Here is a 23,397-nt window from a genome sequence, read left to right as displayed (position 1 = left end):
TGAAACAACTAATCAACAGATATGAATACAATCAATTATGAAGCTCCACTTTAATTAAACTATATACCACACCTTTTTAGGTTTTTATCCAATTGTTTCGATTAATCAAAACAACAATCAATTGATTATGAAAATAATTGTTAGTTACAGCCCTAGTTTTTTTTTTTAATCCAAGAGTTCAGCTTTAACACCAGTCTACAAGAATTCTATCTAACCATAGGACACACATATCGATATGAGGTGCAAAGAAATAGCCCACAATACTATTTGGCTTGCCCAGATTTAAATCCTATGATGTTTTTCTCTGGGCTGGTCAAAAGATTTTGAAAACACTTGCCTAATGGTTCGGAGAAATATTAGGCCAAGGTTGAAGTAGGGTTTGGGGATATTGTTCTGTTTGAGGGAAACCGCTGTATATGAGAAAGGTATTCGTGGTCCTGGGCACTGTTTCAGGAGGCAAGGTAATAGACCAAAAATGAATGAAAAAAAAAAGTGCAAGAAGGGACTGTATTGTTTTGAAAAGGCTGTCAACTGGTGTCAGAAATCTAGTTAGAAATGGCATAGCTTTTTAGAGAGATATCTGATTTACCAAGTCTTTTAATGTTTTGCACTTGATGATATTAACTATATAGATAACTTAATGTTAAGATAAGCTAAATGTATGTATTTATTTGTGATAAAAAATAGTACAGGATTTAAAGACTAACACCCTTTACTTTAATATTGTCAAACTTGCCAGAAACCATCAGTTTTCATCACTGCAGCTATGAATTTCTTTAAATATTGCATACTGTAAGCTTTTTGGCACTGCCAGAGATATTCAGTACTGTAGGAATAGGGTATCCCATATACCAGCTTCCACTGTGACCAGAAGTTATGGTCCTGCAAGGATACATGTTGCATACACAGTATGTACGTCTGAATCTTCCAGGAAAATATCCCCCCATGTGATGAAAATAACAGAGGGGATGCATTTTTTTTTTTTTTTGCCAAATTCCAAGTTTTAGAATCACAAGCTATGCAGATTCTCAGTTTCTTGGACTATAAACAAAATGTTCTCATAAAATGTATAAATGTAACTATAAATAAAGTAAAATATCAAATTAGAATGTAATCTTAGCATAGAACACTGGAGGAGAAAGGTTTGCTTATGGCAACCCCTCTTTCCTCTCAACAGTTTAGTATCACTGCTCAGCAAGTTTCAAAAGCCCAGTAGGACCATACTGGAAAAAGTATCAGCAGAATGTCAATCAGGTTTATAGCCAGATGGCAAAGCATTGCTAATTCCACTGACCAATTCTCAAAGCTGGCACAAAAAAAATCTGAGTGTACATATCCTTTCACTTCAACATTATAGAATGTAACTTATGGAGAAAACCCAAAACCTTGATTTAAGTATGTACAGTAGGAAATGTAAATTCTACTTGGCATCTACTGTATACATTAACCTCTGATATTTGGCCCATGTTGTTTTACCAAAATTTTATACATTCAAATTGTCCTAAAATTATTTTTGTAATTATTGCTATAACAGTATCAGTTCACAGGTGGTCAGAACAGTTTTACTGATGCTACTTAGTTAGAATAATTACCAGTACAAGGCAACATAAATTCTTGACCAGCACTGGCAATGCAGCAGTGGGGTTACCTTCATTCTCTGCTCGATTGTTAAGAATGTCTAGTCCTTCTTTAGCTTTGTTCCTTCCAAACAGTGATAATACATATGTCACAAGACTTAGGGTGTAGTTATCAGAAATGACTTCATTCAGTTGAGACTCCATGTAATTTGTAGCAGCTATCATTTGAGCAGAATTCTGAGGAGAAAAACAGTTGTTTTCTATCAAACAATACAAATGAAGTCACATTTCTCTGGAAAAGCATACAAAGATTTTATTTATACAAAGACATTTCATATTTTGTGTTTTTACAATGGTAGTTTTTAACCACTTCAGCTCCAGAAGGTTTTACCCCCTTAATGACCAGGCCATTTTTTGCGATTCAGCACTGCTTAATTTTAACAATTGCGCAGTCGTGCGACGCTGTACTCAAATACAATTGATGTCCCTTTTTCCCCACATATAGAGCTTTCTTTTGGTGTTATTTGATCACCTCTGCGGTTTTTCAATTTTGCGCTATAAACAAAAAAAGAGCTACAATTTTGAAAACAACACAATATTTTTTACTTTCTGCTATAAAACATTCCCAATGAAAAAAAAATTAAAAATCAATTCCTGGTTTTTTCTTTTTTTAGTTTAGGCCAATTTGTATTCTGCTACATATTTTTTTTTTAAAAAAATCCCAAAAAGTGTATCTTAATTGGTTTGCGCAAAAGTTATTGCGTTTACAAACTACGGATAGATTTTTGGACTTTATATTTATTTTTTGTTTTTATTAGTAATGGCGGCAATCAGCTATTTTTAGCGGGACTGCGACATTGCAGCGGACAAAATCTGACACTGAGTGACACTTTTTATGGACCAGTGACATTATTACAGTAATCAGTGCTAAAATATATGCACTGTTACAGTATAAATGACACTGGCAGGGAAGGGGTTAATACTGGGACTGACTGGGGGGGGGGGGGCTCTGTGACAGGCACAGAGAGATTGGGGTTTCAGCTTAGCCTATCTGACAAAAGCTGTCTGCTTTGTTTACATAGGCAGGCGACATTCCTGTCAGTTTCTGTGAAGATCGCGTGGGGCGGTCGGCAAGTGGTTAAACTCAGTTCTTGGTATGATATTACACAGTCAGTTTATATGGAATTTTGGTTCCCCATGAACCCTTTCCCTGCCAGGCCTTGCGATTCACTTTGAAACTCAGCTGGCCAGACCATTTTTGCAATTTTCCCATTGCATTTTTATTTTTTCCTTACAGCTTTCAGAGTTTGTAAAAAGACCCCCCCAAACCATTTATTTTCTGAAAGTACATGACCAGTAGAATAAAAAGAAGGTGCCACTGATTTTTTTTAAGGCTCCACTTTATTTGCGCAAACGTTTATCAGAAAAATATTTTCGCTAAAAATACATTCAAATTATTATTAGCAAATAAAAACATTGCAACTTTTACAAAATTCCTGCTAAATATAAAAGCTCAACCTGAATTGAGTTATTAATAAACAAATATTTGTAGATTTAAAATTTTGCAAAATGGTGAAAATCAAACGTACGCAAAAATGTAAATATCCAGATTTCTCTAAAAATCTATAGGTTTTCATTTTTCACTTACAGCTTTCAGAGTTTGTAATAGACCCCCCCCCCAAAAAAAAAATGATTAATTTTATTAAAGCACATGACCAGTAGAATATAAAAAAGGTGCTACTAATTTTCAAAGCCTCGCAATATTTGCGCAAATGTTTATAAAACTATATTTTTACTAGAAAATGCACTAAAATCATTACTAGCAGATACCAACACAGCAAATTATTCGAAATTCCTGCTAAATTCCTACTAAATATAAAAGCTTAACCTGTATTAAGTTAATAAATACCCAATAATTGTCAATTTTAAATTGCCCCTTTTTGCGAAAATGGTGATAATAGAACGTATGTAAAAATTTTACTAAAAATCTGGAGGTTTTCATTTTTCACTTACAGCATTCAGAGTTTGCAAAAGACCCCCCAAACCATTATTTTTATGAAAGCACGTGACCTGTAGAATAAAAAGAAGGTGGTACTGATTGCCTCTGAAGGATAATCCGCATTCCGTTCGTGTTCCAGTGGCTACTGACAGGCAGTGAGGAAGCAAAGTGATGCCTCCGCACTGCCTGTTTTAACCCCATTTTACCAACAAATTCATTGCACAAGATTGCGGTGTGTTTGTGGCATTTCCCCATTGACATAAATTTGTAGTGTTCAGCAGATGGCAACTCTACAAGTTGGGTCAACTTTGACCTGGGAGCGAAGCATCATGGCATGTGGTGTTTAGCAGCTGGAAACAATAAGCAGTTGAGCTACATTTTTTCCGCCTGCCAAACGCCCCTCCTTGAGCTGAAATAGGCTTTCCACTGCCTGTTGCTTGGTGCTAATGCTGTGATGCTTCGCACCCATTGCAAAGTTGACCCAACTTGTAGTGATGCTATCCGCCAAACACTACATATTTATATCAATGGGGAAATGCCACAAATGACCTGAAACCTCATGCTATGCATGCAGCTGCAGTGCATTTGTTGGTAAAATGAAGTTAAAACAAGCGGTGAGGAGGCATTGCATTGCTTTCTCACTCCTCACCGCCTATCGGTAGCCACTGGAGCACAATCTGAAAGTGGATCGGGCTTCAGAGGCAAGGAAGATTTAAAGATTTAGATGCATGTCTATCCTAACATGTTGACAGATTAGTTAGCGGCTGCTGGAAGCTTCACGAACGGGGCCTGGACATCAGGAAGGTGGGGGGCACTAACGGGGGGGGGGGGTCGGAAAGCCAGGGAGTATTAAAAACAAAAAAATATCCTTCTGTGGCTGCCCTGCAGCACAGAAACCCGACAGGAGGGCAGAGGAGGGAAGCTGACAGCTACAGGGCAGATGCAAGGGGATCAGGTTTGTGAGGGGGGGGGTCGGTACTGGGGGGAGATCAGATTGGGGGAGTGAAGTGGCAGGTAGGGGGAGAGTTAGAGGGGTGTAGAAGGGCAACTTAAATGACAGAAAAGGCAGGTGGAGCGGCAGATTACACGGCACAGTAAAGCGGGGGGGTATCAGTTTGTTTAGCAGCATCTGCTGAACATTTCTGGTATAAGTTTATGGTCACTGAAGTGACCATGAGCTTATAGGAGAGGAGGAATGTAGGTCCGTACGGACCTGGCCAGCTGGAAGCAGTACTGTAGGTCTGTATGGCGTACGAGCCTGGCAGTGAAAGAGTTAAAGGGAATAGACAAATGTATCCACACATTCATGTACTTTTATTAATATAAAAAATGAAAAACCATATACAACTCTTGACACATCAATAAGCCTTGATACAGTAGTGAATTTGTTGTATAGCATTCTGAAACTCAGGTTGCTCTATACTGCAGAAAACTGGACAAGCTTCCTGGTCAAAAACACTAGTCCTTCCCTTTCACACTAGATGTGCATTACTTTTGGATGATAAGCTTGCTTCTTAACCAATAGGAAGATACATACGCTCTCTTTGTACGGACGCTAGACCAATTTATTCTATTGTTGAATGCCTTGCTTATGGGTACTCTTGCATGATGGATCTGGCTTGTTGATCCCTGTATAATTTGAATTAGGGGATGCTGTCTGGGGTGTCTTTACCTTTATATCACACCCCTTGTTTGGAATAGACAGTTTGGTTCCTCTTTCTGTGGAGGCTTTTTTCTTTTTTGTATCTCCATATTATACAGCCAATCCCATTCTAAAATCCAGGATTTGGTTACCTTCCCATGACATTGGTTGAGAAAATTATGCTAAGGGCTTTTCTGTATGTATACACAATTGGATCCTGAGGAAGCTCAGCGGTTTTGATGCATTGTATGAATTTATTCTGATATGTTAACATTGATTGTCATTTTTATTTTATTGTATTATAAATAAAATGTGTATTTTTTAAATGATTTTGTTGGATATTTTGGGCACATTCAAATCCCCATTTCCAGGATTTGCTGTCAATTTTGGTTCCTCTTTTTCCCTCCCCCCCCCCTTTCCTCCCTTTCCCTGTTTCCCTGTTACCCTGTACACTTTTGAAGATACATTGGGAGTGAAGCGGCAAGGCTGGTATGACCAACTACAAAACTTGGTTGATCATTTGCAGTAGAAAACCCCCTATAAAGTATATATTAGCTATAGCAATCTGTAAAATTATACATGCACCTAAAATATATAAATTGTGTGATGATAAAGCAATTGTTGTTACCCATCTTCAAATTGCAATCATATTAACCAGTGGTTTATTTATGTGGATTAGAGATGTATAGAACTGTTCGCCGGCGAACAGTTCCCGGCGAACTTAGCATGTTCGCGTTCGCCGCTGCCGGCGAACATATGCGATGTTCGGTCCGCCCCCCATAAGACATCATTGAGGCAAACTTTGACCCTGAACTTTACAGTCAGCAGACACATTTCCAGCCAATCAGCATACCTCCCTCCCACACCCTCCCACCTCCTATAAATAAGCAAGGGCAGCATCCATCTTAGATCATTCTGAAGCAGTGTGTGTAGTGAGAGTAGGGAGAGAGCTGCTGCTGCTGCTGCTGCTGCTGCTGTTAAGCTAGGGACAGTTAGTCAGTTTTCCTGGTCTTGCAGTGTTCTTGGTCCACTACTGCTGTAATATCAGCACCCCAAAAAGCCCTTCTAAGGGCTGGTATTTGTGTTTTTTTTTTTTTATATATATATATATATATATATATATATATATATATATATATACCTAGCGTCCCCAAAAGCCCTGGTAATTGAGTTGTTTCTTCTTATATATATATATCTATCTAGTGTCCCCAAAAGCCCTTTTAAGGGCTGGTAATTGAGGATTTTTTTTTATTTATATATATACATATATATATATATATATATATATATATATATATATATATATAGTGTCCCCAAAAGCCCTTTTAAGGGCTGGTAAGGTAATAGAGTTTTTTCTTTATATATATATCTATATATATCTATTGTACACTGCAGTTGCCTGCCCGCTGTGTGTGAGAGGCCACAGACCTACCACAGACTGTACTATGTGCACACCACACTCATTTCGGGTGGCACAGGCACAGTACCTTGCATTTTAAAAAATATTTTTTTTTTCCTCTGTCATAATTGCAGTGAGTGCTGTGTCAGGTCCACAGAGTGCACTGTACCCACTGCAGTGCACTGCCCACCACTGATATATATACGGTGGCACAGCATCTTGTTGCAATAAATTTAAAAAAATATATATTTTTTATTATTGCAGTTGCCTGGGCTGCCAGTTACTGTCAGGTCCACAGAGTGTACTGTGCCCACTGCAGTGCCACTGTGTGCCCACCCACCACTGATATATAAGGTGGCACAGCAGCTTGCAAAGTAAAAAAAAATATATATATTTTTTAATTGCAGTTGCCTGGGTGCCAGTGACTGCTGTCAGGTCCACAGAGAGTGTACTGTGCCACTGCCCACCCACCACTGATATGCGGAGCTGGGTATTTTTTTGCCACGTTACTGGACGCTCATGCGCAATGCCTGTAGGCTCATGCGTCCTTTTGAGGAGGTGACAAACCTAGTGAGTCGCACTGAAGGCACCATCAGCGACATCATCCCATATGTTTTTTTCCTGGAGCGTGCCCTGCGAAGAGTGCTGGATCAGGCCGTAGATGAGCGTGAAGAGGAAGAGGAAGAGTTGTGGTCACCATCACCACCACCAGAAACAGCCTTACCATTGATTGCTGGACCTGCGGCAACACTGGAAGAGGAGTGTGAGGAAGAGGAGTCAGAGGAGGAATGTGGCTTTGAGGAGGAGGAACACCAACCACAGCAGGCATCCCAGGGTGCTCGTTGTCACCTATCTGGTACCCGTGGTGTTGTACGTGGCTGGGGGGAAGAACACACCTTCAATGACATCAGTGAGGACGAGGAATTGGACATGAGAAGCTCGGCATCCAACCTTGTGCAAATGGGGTCTTTCATGCCTGTTGAGAGACCCTCGAAAAAAAGGCTGAAGGAGAACGACCTGTACTGGGTGGCCACGCTACTAGACCCCCGGTATAAGCAGAAAGTCTGTGATATGTTACCCAATTACCGGCAGTCGCAAAGGATGCAGCAGCTACAAAATAAGTTAAAAACTATGCTTTACACAGCGTATAAGGGTGATGTCACAGCACAACGGGAATCCAACAGGGGAAGAGGTGAAAGTAATCCTCCTCCTACCACCACAACCACGCCAGCAAGGACAGGACGCTTTACAGACGTCTTGTTGATGGAGGACATGCGGAGCTTTTTTAGTCCTATGCATCGCCACAGCCCTTCGGGGTCCACCCTCAGAGAACGACTCGACCGACAGGTAGCAGACTACCTTGCCTTAACTGCAGATATCGACACTCTGAGGAGCGATGAACCCCTTGACTACTGGGTGTGCAGGCTTGACCTGTGGCCTGAGCTATCCCAATTTGCCATTGAACTTCTGGCCTGCCCCGCTTCAAGTGTGCTGTCAGAAAGGACCTTCAGCGCAGCAGGAGGTATTGTCACTGAGAAGAGAAGTCGCCTAGGTCAAAAAAGTCTTGATTACCTCACGTTTATTAAGATGAATGAGGCATGGATCCCGAAGGGACTGACAGTGGGGGATGCATTTGACTAAAAAAGGCCTGGTGATGACTGAGATGCCTTGGCCTAAAAATGGTCCACACGCTGCTGTATATAATCATTCTCTGCATGCCGGATGACTTACGTGACGTCTCCGCCACCAACTACGGTTCAAGCCGCAATGTTTTAGTGCACTTTCTGCCTTAAAACCTCAATTTTTCAGGCCGCTGCTACAGCAGCGGCTGCAACAATACCTGCTTTTTCATGCATGTGTACATGCCTAATTTTTCTGGCCTCTGGTGCTACACTGTGGCTGCAAAAAAACAAAAAACAAAAAAAAAGGCACATACATGTGTCAATTCCCCTTCGTGATCGTTACCTTGTCGTGGTGAAGGGGCTTGCGTATCACAATGAAGCGATCACCTCTAGGATTGTGTTGGCACACCCCAGATGATAAGGTCGTTGCTTCATTGTGTACAGACCAAAAGCGATCCGCAGGATAATTTTTCATAAAAAAAAACATTCATTTTCTTTCATTCTTTCTGCGGAGCTGGGTATTTTTTGGCCGCGTTACTGAATGCTCATGAACAATGGCTGTAGGCTCATGCGTCCTTTTGCGGAGATGACAACCCTGGTGGTCAGTCAAACCCAAGGCAACATCATCGACCTCATCCCATATGCGTTTTTTCTGGAGCGTGCCCTGCGAAGAGTACTGGATCAGGCTGTAGATGAGCATGAAGAGGAAGAGTTGTGGTCCTCATCACCACCAGAAGCAGCCTTGTCGTTGTCAATTGCTGGACCTGTGGCAACGCAGAGAGAGGAGTCTGAAGAAGAGAAGTCAGAGGAGGAAGGTGGCTTTGAGGAGGTGGAATACCAGCCACAGCAGGCGTCCCAGGGGGCTTGTTCTCACCTTTCGGGGACCCTTGGTGTTGTATGTGGCTGGGTGGAGGAAGAGACCTTCAATGATGTCAGTGAGGACAAGGAACGGGACATGGCTAGCTTGGTATCCAACCTTGTGCAAATGGGGAGTTTGCGGTTGTGCAAATGGACTGACTGACTGTTAAACGGGGAGTTTGGTCTGTCAGAGTTTGGTCTGTCACTGTGAAGCGGGCGACGGGCGTAACCCTTACACTACTTGACCGATAAAACATCATACCTGATCGTATTCACACACTGGATGTTTTAGTGCTGGTTTACACTGCCGCTACCACTAAAGTAGCGTCGCTTCCAGTGCGACTTTGGCGCGACTTTGGCGCGACCTCATCGCGAGGCGACTTTTTATTTGGCCAATCACAATATCATGTTTTGTGACCGTCACCTAATTTCCTTTTCCTGTTTTTTGTTTTACATATTTCCCCATGTGTGCAGTGTTGTCTGTGTCATAGCTCAACTGATAGGCATGTTTGCCTTGGCATATCATATTTCAGCTTGCCAGAAAGAAAAAAAGACAGCTGGAAAGACACTGCATTAGTTTTCTACTAAAAATCATAAGAAAAATGCTGTTTTTTTTGGGTTGTGGACATACTACAGAGCTGAAACTTGACAGGTACACTTTTAAGACCCCCCAGACACTAAATACAAAAAATGACATGCCTGCCTAAAAAAATGCCCGCTAAATGCCTGCAAGAAAAAAAGCCAGCCGCAGAGAAGCCATATTCCTGAAAATATAAGAAAAATGCTGTTTTTTAGGGGTTCTGGACATGCTACAGAGCTGAAACTTGACAGGTACACTTTTTAGACCCCCCAGACACTAAATACAAAAAATGACATGCCTGCCTAAAAAAAATGCCCGCTAAATGCCTGCAAGAGAAAAAGCCAGCCGCAGAGAAGCCGTATTCCTGAAAATATAAGAAAAATGCTGTTTTTTAGGGGTTCTGGACATGCTACAGAGCTGAAACTTGACAGGTACACTTTTTAGACCCCCCAGACACTAAATACAAAAAATGACATGCCTGCCTAAAAAAATGCCCGCTAAATGCCTGCAAGAGGAAAAGCCAGCCGCAGAGAAGCCGTATTCCTGAAAATATAAGAAAAATGCTGTTTTTTAGGGGTTCTGGACATGCTACAGAGCTGAAACTTGACAGGTACACTTTTTAGACCCCCCAGACACTAAATTCAAAAAATGACATGCCTGCCTAAAAAAATGCCCGATAAATGCCTGCAAGAGAAAAAGCCAGCCGCAGAGAAGCCGTATTACTGAAAATATAATAAAAATGCTGTTTTTTAGGGGTTCTGGACATGCTACAGAGCTGAAACTTGACAGGTACACTTTTTAGACCCCCCAGACACTGAATACAAAAAATGACATGCCTGCCTAAACAAATGCCCGATAAATGCCTGCAAGAGAAAAAGCCAGCCGCAGAGAAGCCGTATTACTGAAAATATAATAAAAATGCTGTTTTTTAGGGGTTCTGGACATGCTACAGAGCTGAAACTTGACAGGTACACTTTTTAGACCCCCCAGACACTAAATACAAAAAATGACATGCCTGCCTAAAAAAATGCCCGCTAAATGCCTGCAAGAGAAAAAGCCAGCCGCAGAGAAGCCGTATTCCTGAAAATATAAGAAAAATGCTGTTTTTTAGGGGTTCTGGACATGCTACAGAGCTGAAACTTGACAGGTACACTTTTTAGACCCCCCAGACACTAAATACAAAAAATGACATGCCTGCCTAAAAAAATGCCCGATAAATGCCTGCAAGAGAAAAAGCTAGCCGCAGAGAAGCCGTATTACTGAAAATATAATAAAAATGCTGTTTTTTAGGGGTTCTGGACATGCTACAGAGCTGAAACTTGACAGGTACACTTTTTAGACCCCCCAGACACTGAATACAAAAAATGACATGCCTGCCTAAAAAAATGCCCGCTAAATGCCTGCAAGAAAAAAAGCCAGCCGCAGAGAAGCCATATTCCTGAAAATATAAGAAAAATGCTGTTTTTTAGGGGTTCTGGACATGCTACAGAGCTGAAACTTGACAGGTACACTTTTTAGACCCCCCAGACACTAAATACAAAAAATGACATGCCTGCCTAAAAAAATGCCCGCTAAATGCCTGCAAGAGAAAAAGCCAGCCGCAGAGAAGCCATATTCCTGAAAATATAAGAAAAATGCTGTTTTTTAGGGGTTCTGGACATGCTACAGAGCTGAAACTTGACAGGTACACTTTTTAGACCCCCCAGATGCTAAATCCAAAGAAATTTTTTATTTTTAATTTTTTTTTAATTTTTCCAATAATTGGCTCTCTATCAAAAAATTATAATTTTTAAGAACTTTTTTTTGCGTGATCCCTCTCCGGCATGCCACAGTCCAGGTGTTAGTCCCCTTGAAACAACTTTTCCATCACTATTGTGGCCAGAAAGAGTCCCTGTGTGTTTTAAAATTCGCCTGCCTATTGAAGTCTATGGCGGTTCGCCCGGTTCGCCGGTTCGCGAACATTTGCCGATGTTCGCGTTCGCCGTTCGCGAACGGCGAATTTTAGGTTCGCGACATCACTAATGTGGATATGAACTCGAAAAACAATTACAATGTAGCTAAATGCAAAAAAATTATTATTTTAATACAGGCTTACCTGTAAAATCCATTTCTTGAAGTATATCACGGGACACAGAGTCATAAATCATAACAAATGGGCTATATAGCCACCTTTAGGTGAAGGACACTGGCAACCAATCAGAATTGATGCCACTTATATAGCCCCTAACACACAGGAAGTACCTCAGTTTTGTAGCAAGCAATAAAGACCCCATAGAAGAAAGGGAGGGACCTCTGTGTCCCGAAATGTACTTCAAGAAATTGATTTACAGGTAAGTCTGTATTAAAAAATATATATTTTTCTTTTCGTACATCACAGGACACAGAGCCATAAATGATAACATATGGGATGTCCCAAAGCAATGCATCTGAGGGGAGGGGGGACACCAAAAAATATCGCCATCTGACGCCAAAATGGATTACACTGCTGCCTGCAGAACACTGCGGCCAAATGCAGATTCCTCCTGGGTCCCAATTATTCACTCAATAGAAATGAGTGAATGTATGCACTGGCAACCAGGTCGCGGCCTTGCAGATCTGAGCCATAGAGGCTTGATGGCGATTTGCCCAAGAGGCACCTACTCTTCTGGTACAATGTGCCTTTACAGGAAAAGGTGGAACCTTCCCTTCTAAACCATACACCTGGGTAATAACCTGGCGAATCCAATTAAAAATCATAGACTTAGATGCTGCCAACCCCTTTCTGGGCCCTTCTGGAAGCACAAACAAGCTCTCAGTTTTACGAATCTGAGCTGATTTCTGTAAGTAAAACTTAAGTGCACATATTACATTAAGAGAATGCAATAACTTTTGCTCCTCTGAGTGAGGATCTGGAAAAATGTAGTATAATGTCCTGATTCAAATGAAAGGCGGACCCCAGCGTGGGCAAAAAGCCTGGTTATGGAAGTAGAATAACCCTATCTTGATGAAATATCAAGAATGGCTCTTTACAAGAAAAAGCTTCTAGTTCCGATACCCTTTTAGCCAAAGTTATCGTAATCAAAAAGACCAGTTTTCTGGTCAAAAGAACCAGGGGAACTTGCCCCAGAGGCTCAAAAGGCTGTTTATGCAAAAATGCCAATACCAAATTCAAGTCCCAAAGACACAATGGTGGCTTCACAGGCGGAAGCAAACATAACATTTCCCGAACGAAGGTCTAAAACAAGGAATGGGAAGCGATTGCTTCCTGGAAGAAAACCGATAAGGCTGAAATCCTCCCCTTGACAATGCTCAAGGCTAGCTTCATATTAAACAATCAACATTAAAATGATCAAGCATTAACATTAGCATTAACATTAGCATCAACATTAAAACAAAAATAATTAAATACTGTACATAAATGTTGATGGTGGGGTCTGGACCGGGCTTACGCTCTGTTCGGATTTTAAGTTTGAGATGGGCTATGTTCCCTCAACAAAAATGGCTTCCTCTGCTGTTTCTGCACATCAGGTGCGGTGTATCTTGGCTTTGTATTCTTATAAATAGGTGGCGTCAGCACGCCGCCCGTACTCTTGATAACGTCATCTCTGACGAAACGCCTTGGGTCACAGTGTGCTGACATCACCCTTTGCTACCAGGAAGTGCGGGCGGTAAGCCATCCGGCCGGCGGCTCCTGCTCTTTTCATCGTTTAGGCGTTGTTTCTGTTTATACATGTGAGTGTAACCCCTTTTTTATACATTAAATTGCTTTTGGGTTTTATGCTATGGCGTTTTCCCTTCTTTTCATATGGTTCATTACTCATAAGTACTATACATGTGGAGAGTCTGTTTGATCATTGGGACCTTTTTGAATCACCAATCAACATACATGGTTCAATTTTCAAGCGATCTCCTTACTGAGGTTTGGTAAGGATTAATTTCTACCGGATGCGGGTGCTATTGGGGTGTATTCCCTTTCCTCCTGTATTTCCCATCGGATGAGGATCCCCACTGTGTGCCCTCTTTTTTCTGTATTTATTGGAGGCTTATACATGCACATCTCTTTTTACTTTTGGTAAGAAGTATTTACCCCTATCCCTCCTCCATATCACTGAGGTGTTTCACATTATTTAATTATTAATTTCACTTTGGTGTGGTCGGGTCACCATTTTGGAGCACTATTCTTTTTATTTATTTTTGTGGTTTTACGCTATGGCGTCCCTCTCTCTTTTTTATTTGAGTGATTTCTGACGTCATATTACATCGTTCACATCTGGATTGGATTCTGCATTTCTTGATTGAAATAAAGAGGATTGAGCTATGTCATTTACTATCTCATCTCTGATAAGCAGATTACCTATCAGATGCGGATTCCTGTGTGCCATTATCTCAATTGTTTTTGCACTTAAGAATTCATGAACATTTTCTTTGAACTTTAATTTCATTATTTGGTCTTTTTCATTTATTTAGCGTGACTTTTGCTCTGTATACTGTATTTGGGGTGTTGTCACACTTAAAGCTTTCTTTTTTCACATTAGCGCGGTTATTTCACTGGTTATATTTGCAGGGATGCCATTTCCTGGCTTCACACCAGGCAATGTAGGATTTCTAGAGACTGATGTTTCTAGAGACTGGTTTTCTAGCATTCATCAGTGTATGAACTTCAGGGCCAGATATACCCCGCTCCTTCAGGATTAAGGCTTCAATAGCCAAGCCATCAAATTTAGAGACTGTACAGCAGGGTGGAATATTGGACCTTGAGAGAGTAGGTCCTAGTGCAGTGGAAGAGCCCAAGACCTCGTCACTGCCAGCATCTGCATTTGTGCAAAATAAAACTTCCTCGGTCATGCTGGAGCTACCAAAATTACTGGTTTCCCTTCTAGCTGGATTCTGAGCAACAGACATGGTATCAGCTGCACCAGAGGAAAGGCATACATCAGGGAATACTCCTCCCAAGGAGTCAGCAAAGCCTCCACTGCGAGTGGATCCCTGGTCCTAGACACAAATCTCTTCAACTCGTTGTTGAACCTGGATGCCAACAGATCTATGTCTGGGACCCCCAGCGTAGGCAAATTGATTGAAAAATCTTGGGGTGTAAGGACCATTCCCTCAGAAACATCTGTTGACGACTCAAAAAGTCTGCCTGCCAGTTCTCTTTTCCGGGAATAAAAACTGCTGTTAGGCGTGGCACAAACTTCTCTGCCCAGGACAGGATGATATCCACCTCTTTCTAAGCTGACCGACTCTTTGTGCCTTCTTGATGGTTGATATAGGCCACAGCCGTGGCATTGTCAGATTGTACCCTGACAGAGTGACCCCGAAGCTGGGACGTCCAGAATTTCAAAGCCCAACTGATTGCTCGGATTTCCAAAACGTTAATGAGGAGACCTTTCTCTACCCAAAATCATTTCCACTGGACAGTAGCTTCCTCCAGAACCGCTCCCCAGCTGGAGAGACTGGCATCTGTAGTTACTAATTTTCAGGTCACTGGAAGAAAGAATTTCCCTTTCTCCAGATTTCTGGTCAACAACCACCAATTTAGACTCTGATGTACTCTTGGTACCAGAGACATGGATCGGTCCAGAGACTGAACCTTTCTGGTCCAGGTAGACAGAATGTTGTTCTGTAAGGGTCTGGCATGGAATTGAGCATAGGGAATTGCCTCGAATGCAGACACCATCTTCCACAATAATTTCATGCAAAGACATATAGAAGGATGTCTCAGCCTTACTACAGACCGAACCTGATCCTTTAGGTCTGTGACCTTTCTTGCTGGCAAGAATATTTTTGCCCGTGCTGTATCCACAAGAAGACCCAGATATCCCGGGCACTGGACAAGCTGTAATGCTGACTTTACCAATCTCAGTATCCAACCCAGATGTTCTAGGAACTGCAATGTCTGGTGGACATTTTGGCTTAGAGCCAAGGCAAATCGATCTATTAGTAATAGATCGTCCAGATATCCTATTATAGATATCCCTCGGGACATTAGAACAGCCAATATTGGAGCTAGAATCTTTGTGGAAACTCTTGGAGCTGTGGCTAACCTGAAGGGCAGGGCCACAAACTGAAAATGACGGTTCTCTATTGCAAAGCGTAGGGACCTTTGATGAGCCTGGAATATAGGCACGTGAAGATATGCATCCTTGATGTCTATGGATGCTAGAAATTCCTCTCCCTGCAAGGAGGCTACAACTTAATGAATAGGGATGATCGAACGGTTCGGGTCGACCATCGGTTCGACCCGAACATTGGCTGTTCGAGGTTCGGCCGAATTTAGAACTTTTTGCTGAAAAAGTTCGGAATTCGGCAACCAGAACCGACCAAAATGCAATGGGACAGGAAATGGGCTTTAAAAGCCCGGGATTGGACCAGAACTATTAGTAAAAGCCAATTGAGGGGGCAGGAGAATGCTAGGAATGTTATTGGAGTGACTAGGGGGTCCCTAGGCCAATCGTTAGTGAATACACCCCCCCCCCCAGTATATAAGATAGCCCCGGCAAATTCCTAGCATTGTAATACAGAGACATGGAAGAGAGTGGAAGCAGTTCTGTGACTTCTGCTTCAAAAGTGTCATTTAGCAATTGTTAGTGTGAGGAAAGGGATATCTAGTGTAGTTAGAGTGCTTTTTTACACTTTAGTTAGATGCAAAAATTTAGTTTCTGTAGGGAAAGTGTTAAGTGCCAGGGTGACTGTAATGTAGTGTAGGGTGAACTGACTCTGACTGCTATGGCAGGGTGACCAACCCCTTCCATGTCAGGGTGACCGCAATAGAAACAAGTTTGTTTCTATTAGGTAACTTACAGAGCACTGATATGGTTTCTCGCCTGTCAGCCTGCTTTTTGGCTGCAGGCGTTTATAGGGATTTTTTGAGGACATGTTTGGAGTCAGGCATGACATCTGAACATGTGTATAGGGGGTATATATACACACCCATGTATGTATATATACACATAGACATATATAGGTGTGAAAGGAGCAGAAATATATACTTGCGCTAATTAATTAACACCAATATGGCTCCGCTCCTATCACACCTATATATGTGTATTGGTATATATACATATAAGTATGTGTGTATTTATACCCCTATACACAAGTTCAGATGTTTTGCCTGCCTCCAAAGACCCCAAAAAAATGCCCAAAAAAACGCCTGCTGCAAAAACACACCTGGGCGTTTTTGTAGCTGGCTTTTTTTTGGGCATTTTTTTGGGGCTTATTGGAGGCAGGCAAAATATCAGAACTTCTGTGTAGGGGTAAATATACACACATACTTATATGTATATATACCCATAGACATATATAGGTGTGAAAGGAACAGAACACTATACTTGCGCTAATTAAATAATTAACACTAATATGGCTCCGCTCCTATAACACCTATATATGTGTAAGTGTAAAAATACATACAAGTATGTGTGTATATATACCACTATACACAAGTTCAGATGTTTTGCCTGCCTCCAAAAACCCCCAAAAAATGCCTGCAACAACACACCTGTGCATTTTTTTTTTTTTGGCGCTAGCGTTTTTTTGGGCATTTTTTTGGGCGTCTTTGGAAGCAGGCAAAACATCTGAACTTGTGTATACGAGTATATATACACACATACTTATATGTATATATACACCTAGACATATATAGGTGTGAAAGTAGCAGACATATATGTTTGCGCTAATGAAATAATTAACACTAATATGGCTCCGCTCCTATAACACCTATATATGTGTATGTGTAAAAATAGATATAAGTATGTGTGTATGTATACCACTATACACAAGTTCAGATGTTTTGCCTGCCTCCAAAAACCCCCAAAAAATGCCTGCAACAACACACCTGGGCGTTTTTTTGGCGCTAGCGTTTTTTTGGGCATTTTTTTGGGCGTCTTTGGAAGCAGGCAAAACATCTGAACTTGTGTATAGGGGTGTATATACACACATACTTATATGTATTTTTACACTTACACATATATAGGTGTTATAGGAGCGGAGCCATATTAGTGTTAATTATTTCATTAGCGCAAGCATATATTTCTGCTACTATCACACCTATATATGTCTAGGTGTATATATACATATAAGTATGTGTGTATATATACCCGTATACACAAGTTCTGATGTTTTGCCTGCCTCCAATAACCCCCAAAAAATGCCCAAAAAAACGCTAGCGCCAAAAAAAAAAAAAACGCCCAGGTGTGTTGTTGCAGGCATTTTTTGGGGGTTTTTGGAGGCAGGCAAAACATCTGAACTTGTGTATAGTGATATATATACACACATACTTGTATGTATTTTTACACTTACACATATATAGGTGTTATAGGAGCGGAGCCATATTGGTGTTAATTATTTAATTAGCGCAAGTATAGTGTTCTGTTCCTTTCACACCTATATATGTGTATGGGTATATATACATATAAGTATGTGTGTATATTTACCCCTACACAGAAGTTCTGATGTTTTGCATGCCTCCAATAACCCCCAAAAAATGCCCAAAAAAACGCTGGATACTAAACCGGCAAGGTGTGAAAATAGCGGAGCCATATCCCTGTTCTATAAGTGACATAATACAAACAAACTTTTTTTATGGTTCTGGACATGCTACAGAGCTGAAACTTCACAGGTACACTTTTTCGACCCCCCAGATACTAAATCCAAAGAAATTTTTTTTTATTTTATTTATTTTTTTATTTTTTCAATAATTGTCTTTCTATCAAAAATGACAATTTTTAAGAACTTTTTTTGTTTGATTAATAGTCCCTGGGGCATGACCCAGAACCCTAGGCACTTTTTAGGGGCATTTATTGGGTTTTAGGGCTTCAAAATGGTGTTTTTTAAATACCGAAGTTCGGGTCCCATTGATTTCAATGGGGTTCTGAAATCCGGGCCAAACTTTCGGGAAGTTCAGATGTTCTGGCCGAACCGAACTTTTGAAAAGTTCGATCATCCCTATTAATGAATTGACTCCATACGGAAAGTATAAATGTTCAGAAACTGGTTTAAAGGTTTGAGATCCAAAAAAGGTCTCACATCCCCATTTGGTTTGGGGATTACGGACAGGTTTGAGTAAAACCCCTTGAACTTTTCATCCTCTGGAACCTCTTTTATCACTTTTTTAGCCTTCAGCTGGTCCAATGCCAGAAAAAGAGACCTTTTTTTTAGGGGGTCTGTCAGTATACCTGACCTTATCAACCGGAGATACAGTAACACCCGAAATTCCAGTTTGTACCCCTGTGAAATGATGGAGATAACCCAATTGTCTTGGATCAATTCCATCCAAACCTCTGAAAACTGCCGCAGCCTTCCCCCCCCCAACGTGAGTGGGGGCGCCCCTTCACAGATAGGGCTTAATGGAAGACTTAGCTGGTTTCTGGGCCCAGGGATTTTTCTGACCCTGCCCTGAAGGCTTGGTTCCTGATAAAGATGCTTGAGGCCGTCGCCACTGTCTTTAAGTGGAAGCACTGGTAGTATGAGTGCTGGGGATTTTGAAAGAAGGGTGCTTGTTCTTCCTTTTTATGGGTAGCAATGTACTCTTCCCCCCCCCCCCCCCCCGAGATTTTTTGGATATACATATCCAGATTATCACCAAAAAGGCATTCTCCCTGAAAAGGGAAGCCAGCCAGTAACTTTTTACATGGTAATTCCGCAGACCAATTCTTTAACCAAAGGATTCTGCACATATGCACTGATATCAGAGCACATTGTGACATTTGCTTTATGAAGTCCATAAGAGCATCCACTGCAAAACAAAGTGCGAGGTAGATCTGACAGACCTTCCATTGACTCTCCTTGAGAAGGAACGGTCTTGGACACTCGCTTTATACGGTCTTTTAAAGACTGACAATCTCCTATGGCCACTACTGCTGGCTGTATTGCAGTACCTGCAACCGCAAAGGAGGCTTTCAATAAAGATTCCAACTTTTTATCTGCTGGATCCTTAACCACTTCCCGCCGCCCTATAACAGAATGACGGCGACCAGACGTCATATGACGGCGGCAGGATAACACAGCTCTGGGCGCCCCCCGGGGGCGCGCAGAGCGGCGATCGGTGATGCGAGGTGTCAGTCTGACACCCTGCATCTCCGATCTCGGTAAAGATGGAGGCTCTTTACCATGTGATCAGCCGTGTCCAATCACGGCTGGTCACATAGTAAAACAGGAACAGCCGTTGATCGGCTTTCCTTAGTTCGTGCCTGACAGGCACGAGTAAAGGAGCGCCGATCGGCGGCTCCCCTGACAGGGAGGGGGGTCGGCACTGGTAATCAGATCATTGATTACCAGTGCAGACCCTCGGGGGGGGGGATGCCACTAGATCCATCAGGGATGCCCACTATGACCCCAGGGATGCCCACCATGACCCCAGGGATGCCCACTATGGCCACCAGGGATGGCAATCAGGGCTCAGGGAGCCCCCCGTTGCCCTCCCCATCAGTGCTGCCTGCCAGTGTCCTCCCTATCAGTGCTGCCCACAAGTGCCCATCATTGCTATCCTTTAGTGCCACCCACCAGTGCCCATTATTGCCCACCAGTGCCGCCTATCAGTGCCCATTAGTGCCCATCAGTGCCGCCCGTCAGTGCCGATCAGTGCCGCTCCATCAGTGCCCACCAGTGCCGCCTATCAGTGCCCATTAGTGCCCATCAGTGCCACCTATCAGTGCCCATCAGTGCCACCTATCAGTGTCCATCAATGCCGCCTATCAGTGCCCAGCAGTGCCGCCTATCAGTGCCCACCAATGCTGCGTATCTGTGCTACCTATCAGTGCCACATATCAGTGCCACATATCAGTGCCGCCTATCAGTGCCGCCTATCAGTGCCGCCTATCAGTGCCACCCCATCAGTGCCACCCCATCAGTGCCTCCTCATCAGTGCCTGTCAGTGCAGTCTCATCAGTGCTCATCAGTGCAGGAAAAAACGTATTTATTTACAAAATTGTATAACATAAACAAAAAAACGTATTTTTTCAAACTTTTCGGTCTTTTTTTATTTGTTTAGCAAAAAGGAAAAAACCCAGAGGTGATCAAATACCACCAAAAGAAATCTCTATTTGTGGGGGGAAAATGACATAAATTTGGTGTAGGTACAGTGTTGCATGACCGCGCAATTGTCATTCAAAATGCAACAGCGCTAAAAGGGGAAAATTGGCCTGGGCAGGAAGGGAGGGAAGTGCCCTGTATTAAAGTGGTTAAAAACTTGGGCATTATCCACAGGACAGGTAAAACTTTTGTTAACTGCCGTAATAGATGGATCCACAGTGGGTATATTCCATTTCTTAGTAAACTTTTCCTCCATAGGATACAATAATGAAAACCTTTTAGGAGGAACAAAAATCCTATCAGGATGGTCCCAATCTTAATACATTTCTTTCTCCAAGAGCGGATGTATGGGAAACACCTGAGGACTATGAGTAGGGCGCCTAGAGAAGAAAAAGAGACTTCAGCTGTTTCTAGGGGAGGAAGTTTGTATCCAGACTGGACCATTTCAGTAAGAGAATCTCTGGGCCCGAGAGGTAGATGGAGACTCCTCTGACCCTGACTCCCCAGAAGTGGAAACCTCAGCTTGACCTTCCATAGGATCACCATCTGCTACTTCTTCCACATCCTCTGCCCGATCCTGAACTGACTCAGGGGGTGGCTCAGGTGAGGGAGATCTATCACATTTCTTCCCTTGAGATGCTGCAATGATACCAGCAATCCTACTCTCAAGGATGGCCAATGTCACAATTGTCCTTAGTGACGTAGGTTGCGGCAGAAGTACTAGGAGTAGCTACTATGCCTGACAACCATAATGGCTCAGATTGGCAAGATGCCTCTGTCTCTTCAGGAGGAGTAGGTACAGTGGAAACATGTCCAGGACCTTCAAGGCCTGACGGTGGCATCACAGAGCCTTTTCCAACTGTGCCCCCCCCCCCCCCCGGCCCTTTTTTGGACAGACATTGCTTTAAAGCAAGACAAACTTGAGGTTATCTTTAGGTGTACTCAAGGCTTGTGCCAAGCTTATACAGCCTAATGCACACAGCATTGATTATCCCAAGATACAGGATCTGTTTGTGCCAGTAACCAGTGACTCACACAACCCAGCTGCTGCTGCTCTGTGTTCCCTTCAGCCTCTGACAGAGGCCAGTGTGTTGTAAACAGTTCCTTGCATAACGCGCCCATTTATGCTGTATGTGCGGCGTGGTATGTGGCGTCCACGTGCATGCCATTGCATAAGAACACGCCCTCCACGCGGCGTATGCCTGTATTTAAAGGCGAGGTTTCCCAATCACGCATGAATAGGCCTATGCCATAGACACGCGATCAAGGCAGAGACGAACATGTGGACGCTTATGCACCAGGACGAAAACAACAACACCCATATGGGGTGAGAGCAGCTTAGGCTGAATCTTGTTTGTCACAGCTGATACCTTTCAGGTAATCAGCTAAGGGTAAAAAAACAATGTGATAACAATAGGCAAAGAAATAATGACTTAAATCAAGCTTTGCAACAATCACGCAACTGCTTCAACAAGATGTAACTTGCAAGCATAACATCCATAGTGTCATGGAAGGATACATATGGCACATGGTCTCTGTTATCTTATTAAAAGGAACAGTGCATAAAATATTTACAATTTGCAATTATGCCAGCAATTTTTTACCTTCAAGGTTTGTTGAATAAGTAAAAATTTTAAAATGGACTCACCAGTCCAACCGCAGGATTCTGCTTCAAACAGAAATCCAATCTTCACCCATCACAGGGAGCTTTGTCTTGACGACCTTCAAGAACTGGATCCCCTTATTTTAGAGGAGCCATGGCCTTGGACCTGTAGACCACCCTGCATGGAACGCCTTTGGGGTTTGGTATTCCAATGGTCCGGATCCCAGGGCCCAACGCATTAAAAGGACACCATTACAGGCAAAACCTTGTATCTGCTTCCCAAGGCTCAGATACCATCTTTTTAGTCCATTGACTGTTAAGGATGGATCTGATAGCTAACCCCTTTGGATTTCATGATCTTTGATCTGGGTAAACAGCATATCTTCTGTCTTCATTTGAAGAAAAATAAGAAAAATGTGGAGAAACTCTCCACAGTGACCATCACCTTTAGACACTGGCGAAAAAAACGGAGGTACTTCCTGTGTGGGAGGGGTTATATAGGGGGGGATTAATTCTGATTGGTTGCCAGTGTCCTTCACCTAAAAGGTGGCTATATAACCCATATGTTATGATGTATGGCTCTGTGTCCCGTGATGTACAAAAATAAACATTTATTTTTTACATTTTGGATAAAGTAGGTAAGGGTTATAACCCCCATCAGGTCTTTGTTGCCATTTGTGTCTCATTATGAAAATTCCCCATCACTTCCTGTCCCATAGCCAAAATAGGAAAATAGGAAGTGAAAAGCAAATCCCTCCAAAGTGAGGAAATTCCAGTATGTCACCATAGTTAGTGTCCCCATTGGAAGATTTTTCCTCTATTAGTGTTTAAATATCAACACACAATTTGGGATTTTCTTTTACTTTCACTTTTGATGATAATGGTATACAGGACAAATAGAGGGGGGGGAATCTCTCAATTCCATCCAAAACAAAAACAAAAAATTGCCTTTAGTTATACTTTAACTGCTTTCCATCTGACCATAGCACATAAACGGATCTGTCCTCCCACATCACTTGCTCATGCACGCTCTACAGGGAATGCAGCAGTGGGTTCACCGATCATTGTACCGGGCCACTGTACGTGGCTCTGGTATTATGGTCACAGCGAGCA

At 42.3% G+C, this 23,397-nt stretch overlaps 1 protein-coding gene across 1 annotated transcript in view; it reads right to left on the bottom strand.

Moving 5' to 3' along the window:
* Positions 1 to 23,397, bottom strand: part of LOC309549497 (CD109 antigen-like) — a 356,480-nt gene that overhangs the window by 69,009 nt on the left and 264,074 nt on the right. Inside the window, exon 27 of the mRNA XM_082249831.1 lies at positions 1,649 to 1,814. Coding sequence (XP_082105957.1) covers positions 1,649 to 1,814 — 166 coding nt within the window. The remainder of the gene's footprint in view (positions 1 to 1,648; positions 1,815 to 23,397) is intronic.

The sequence above is a fragment of the Pelophylax lessonae genome (assembly GCF_965119305.1).
Source record: "Pelophylax lessonae genome assembly, chromosome: 3".
In the NCBI taxonomy this organism is placed as follows: Eukaryota; Metazoa; Chordata; class Amphibia; order Anura; family Ranidae; genus Pelophylax; species Pelophylax lessonae.
The sequence above is the reverse complement of the archived record's forward strand: the minus strand, read 5'-3'. Positions and strand labels throughout refer to the sequence as shown.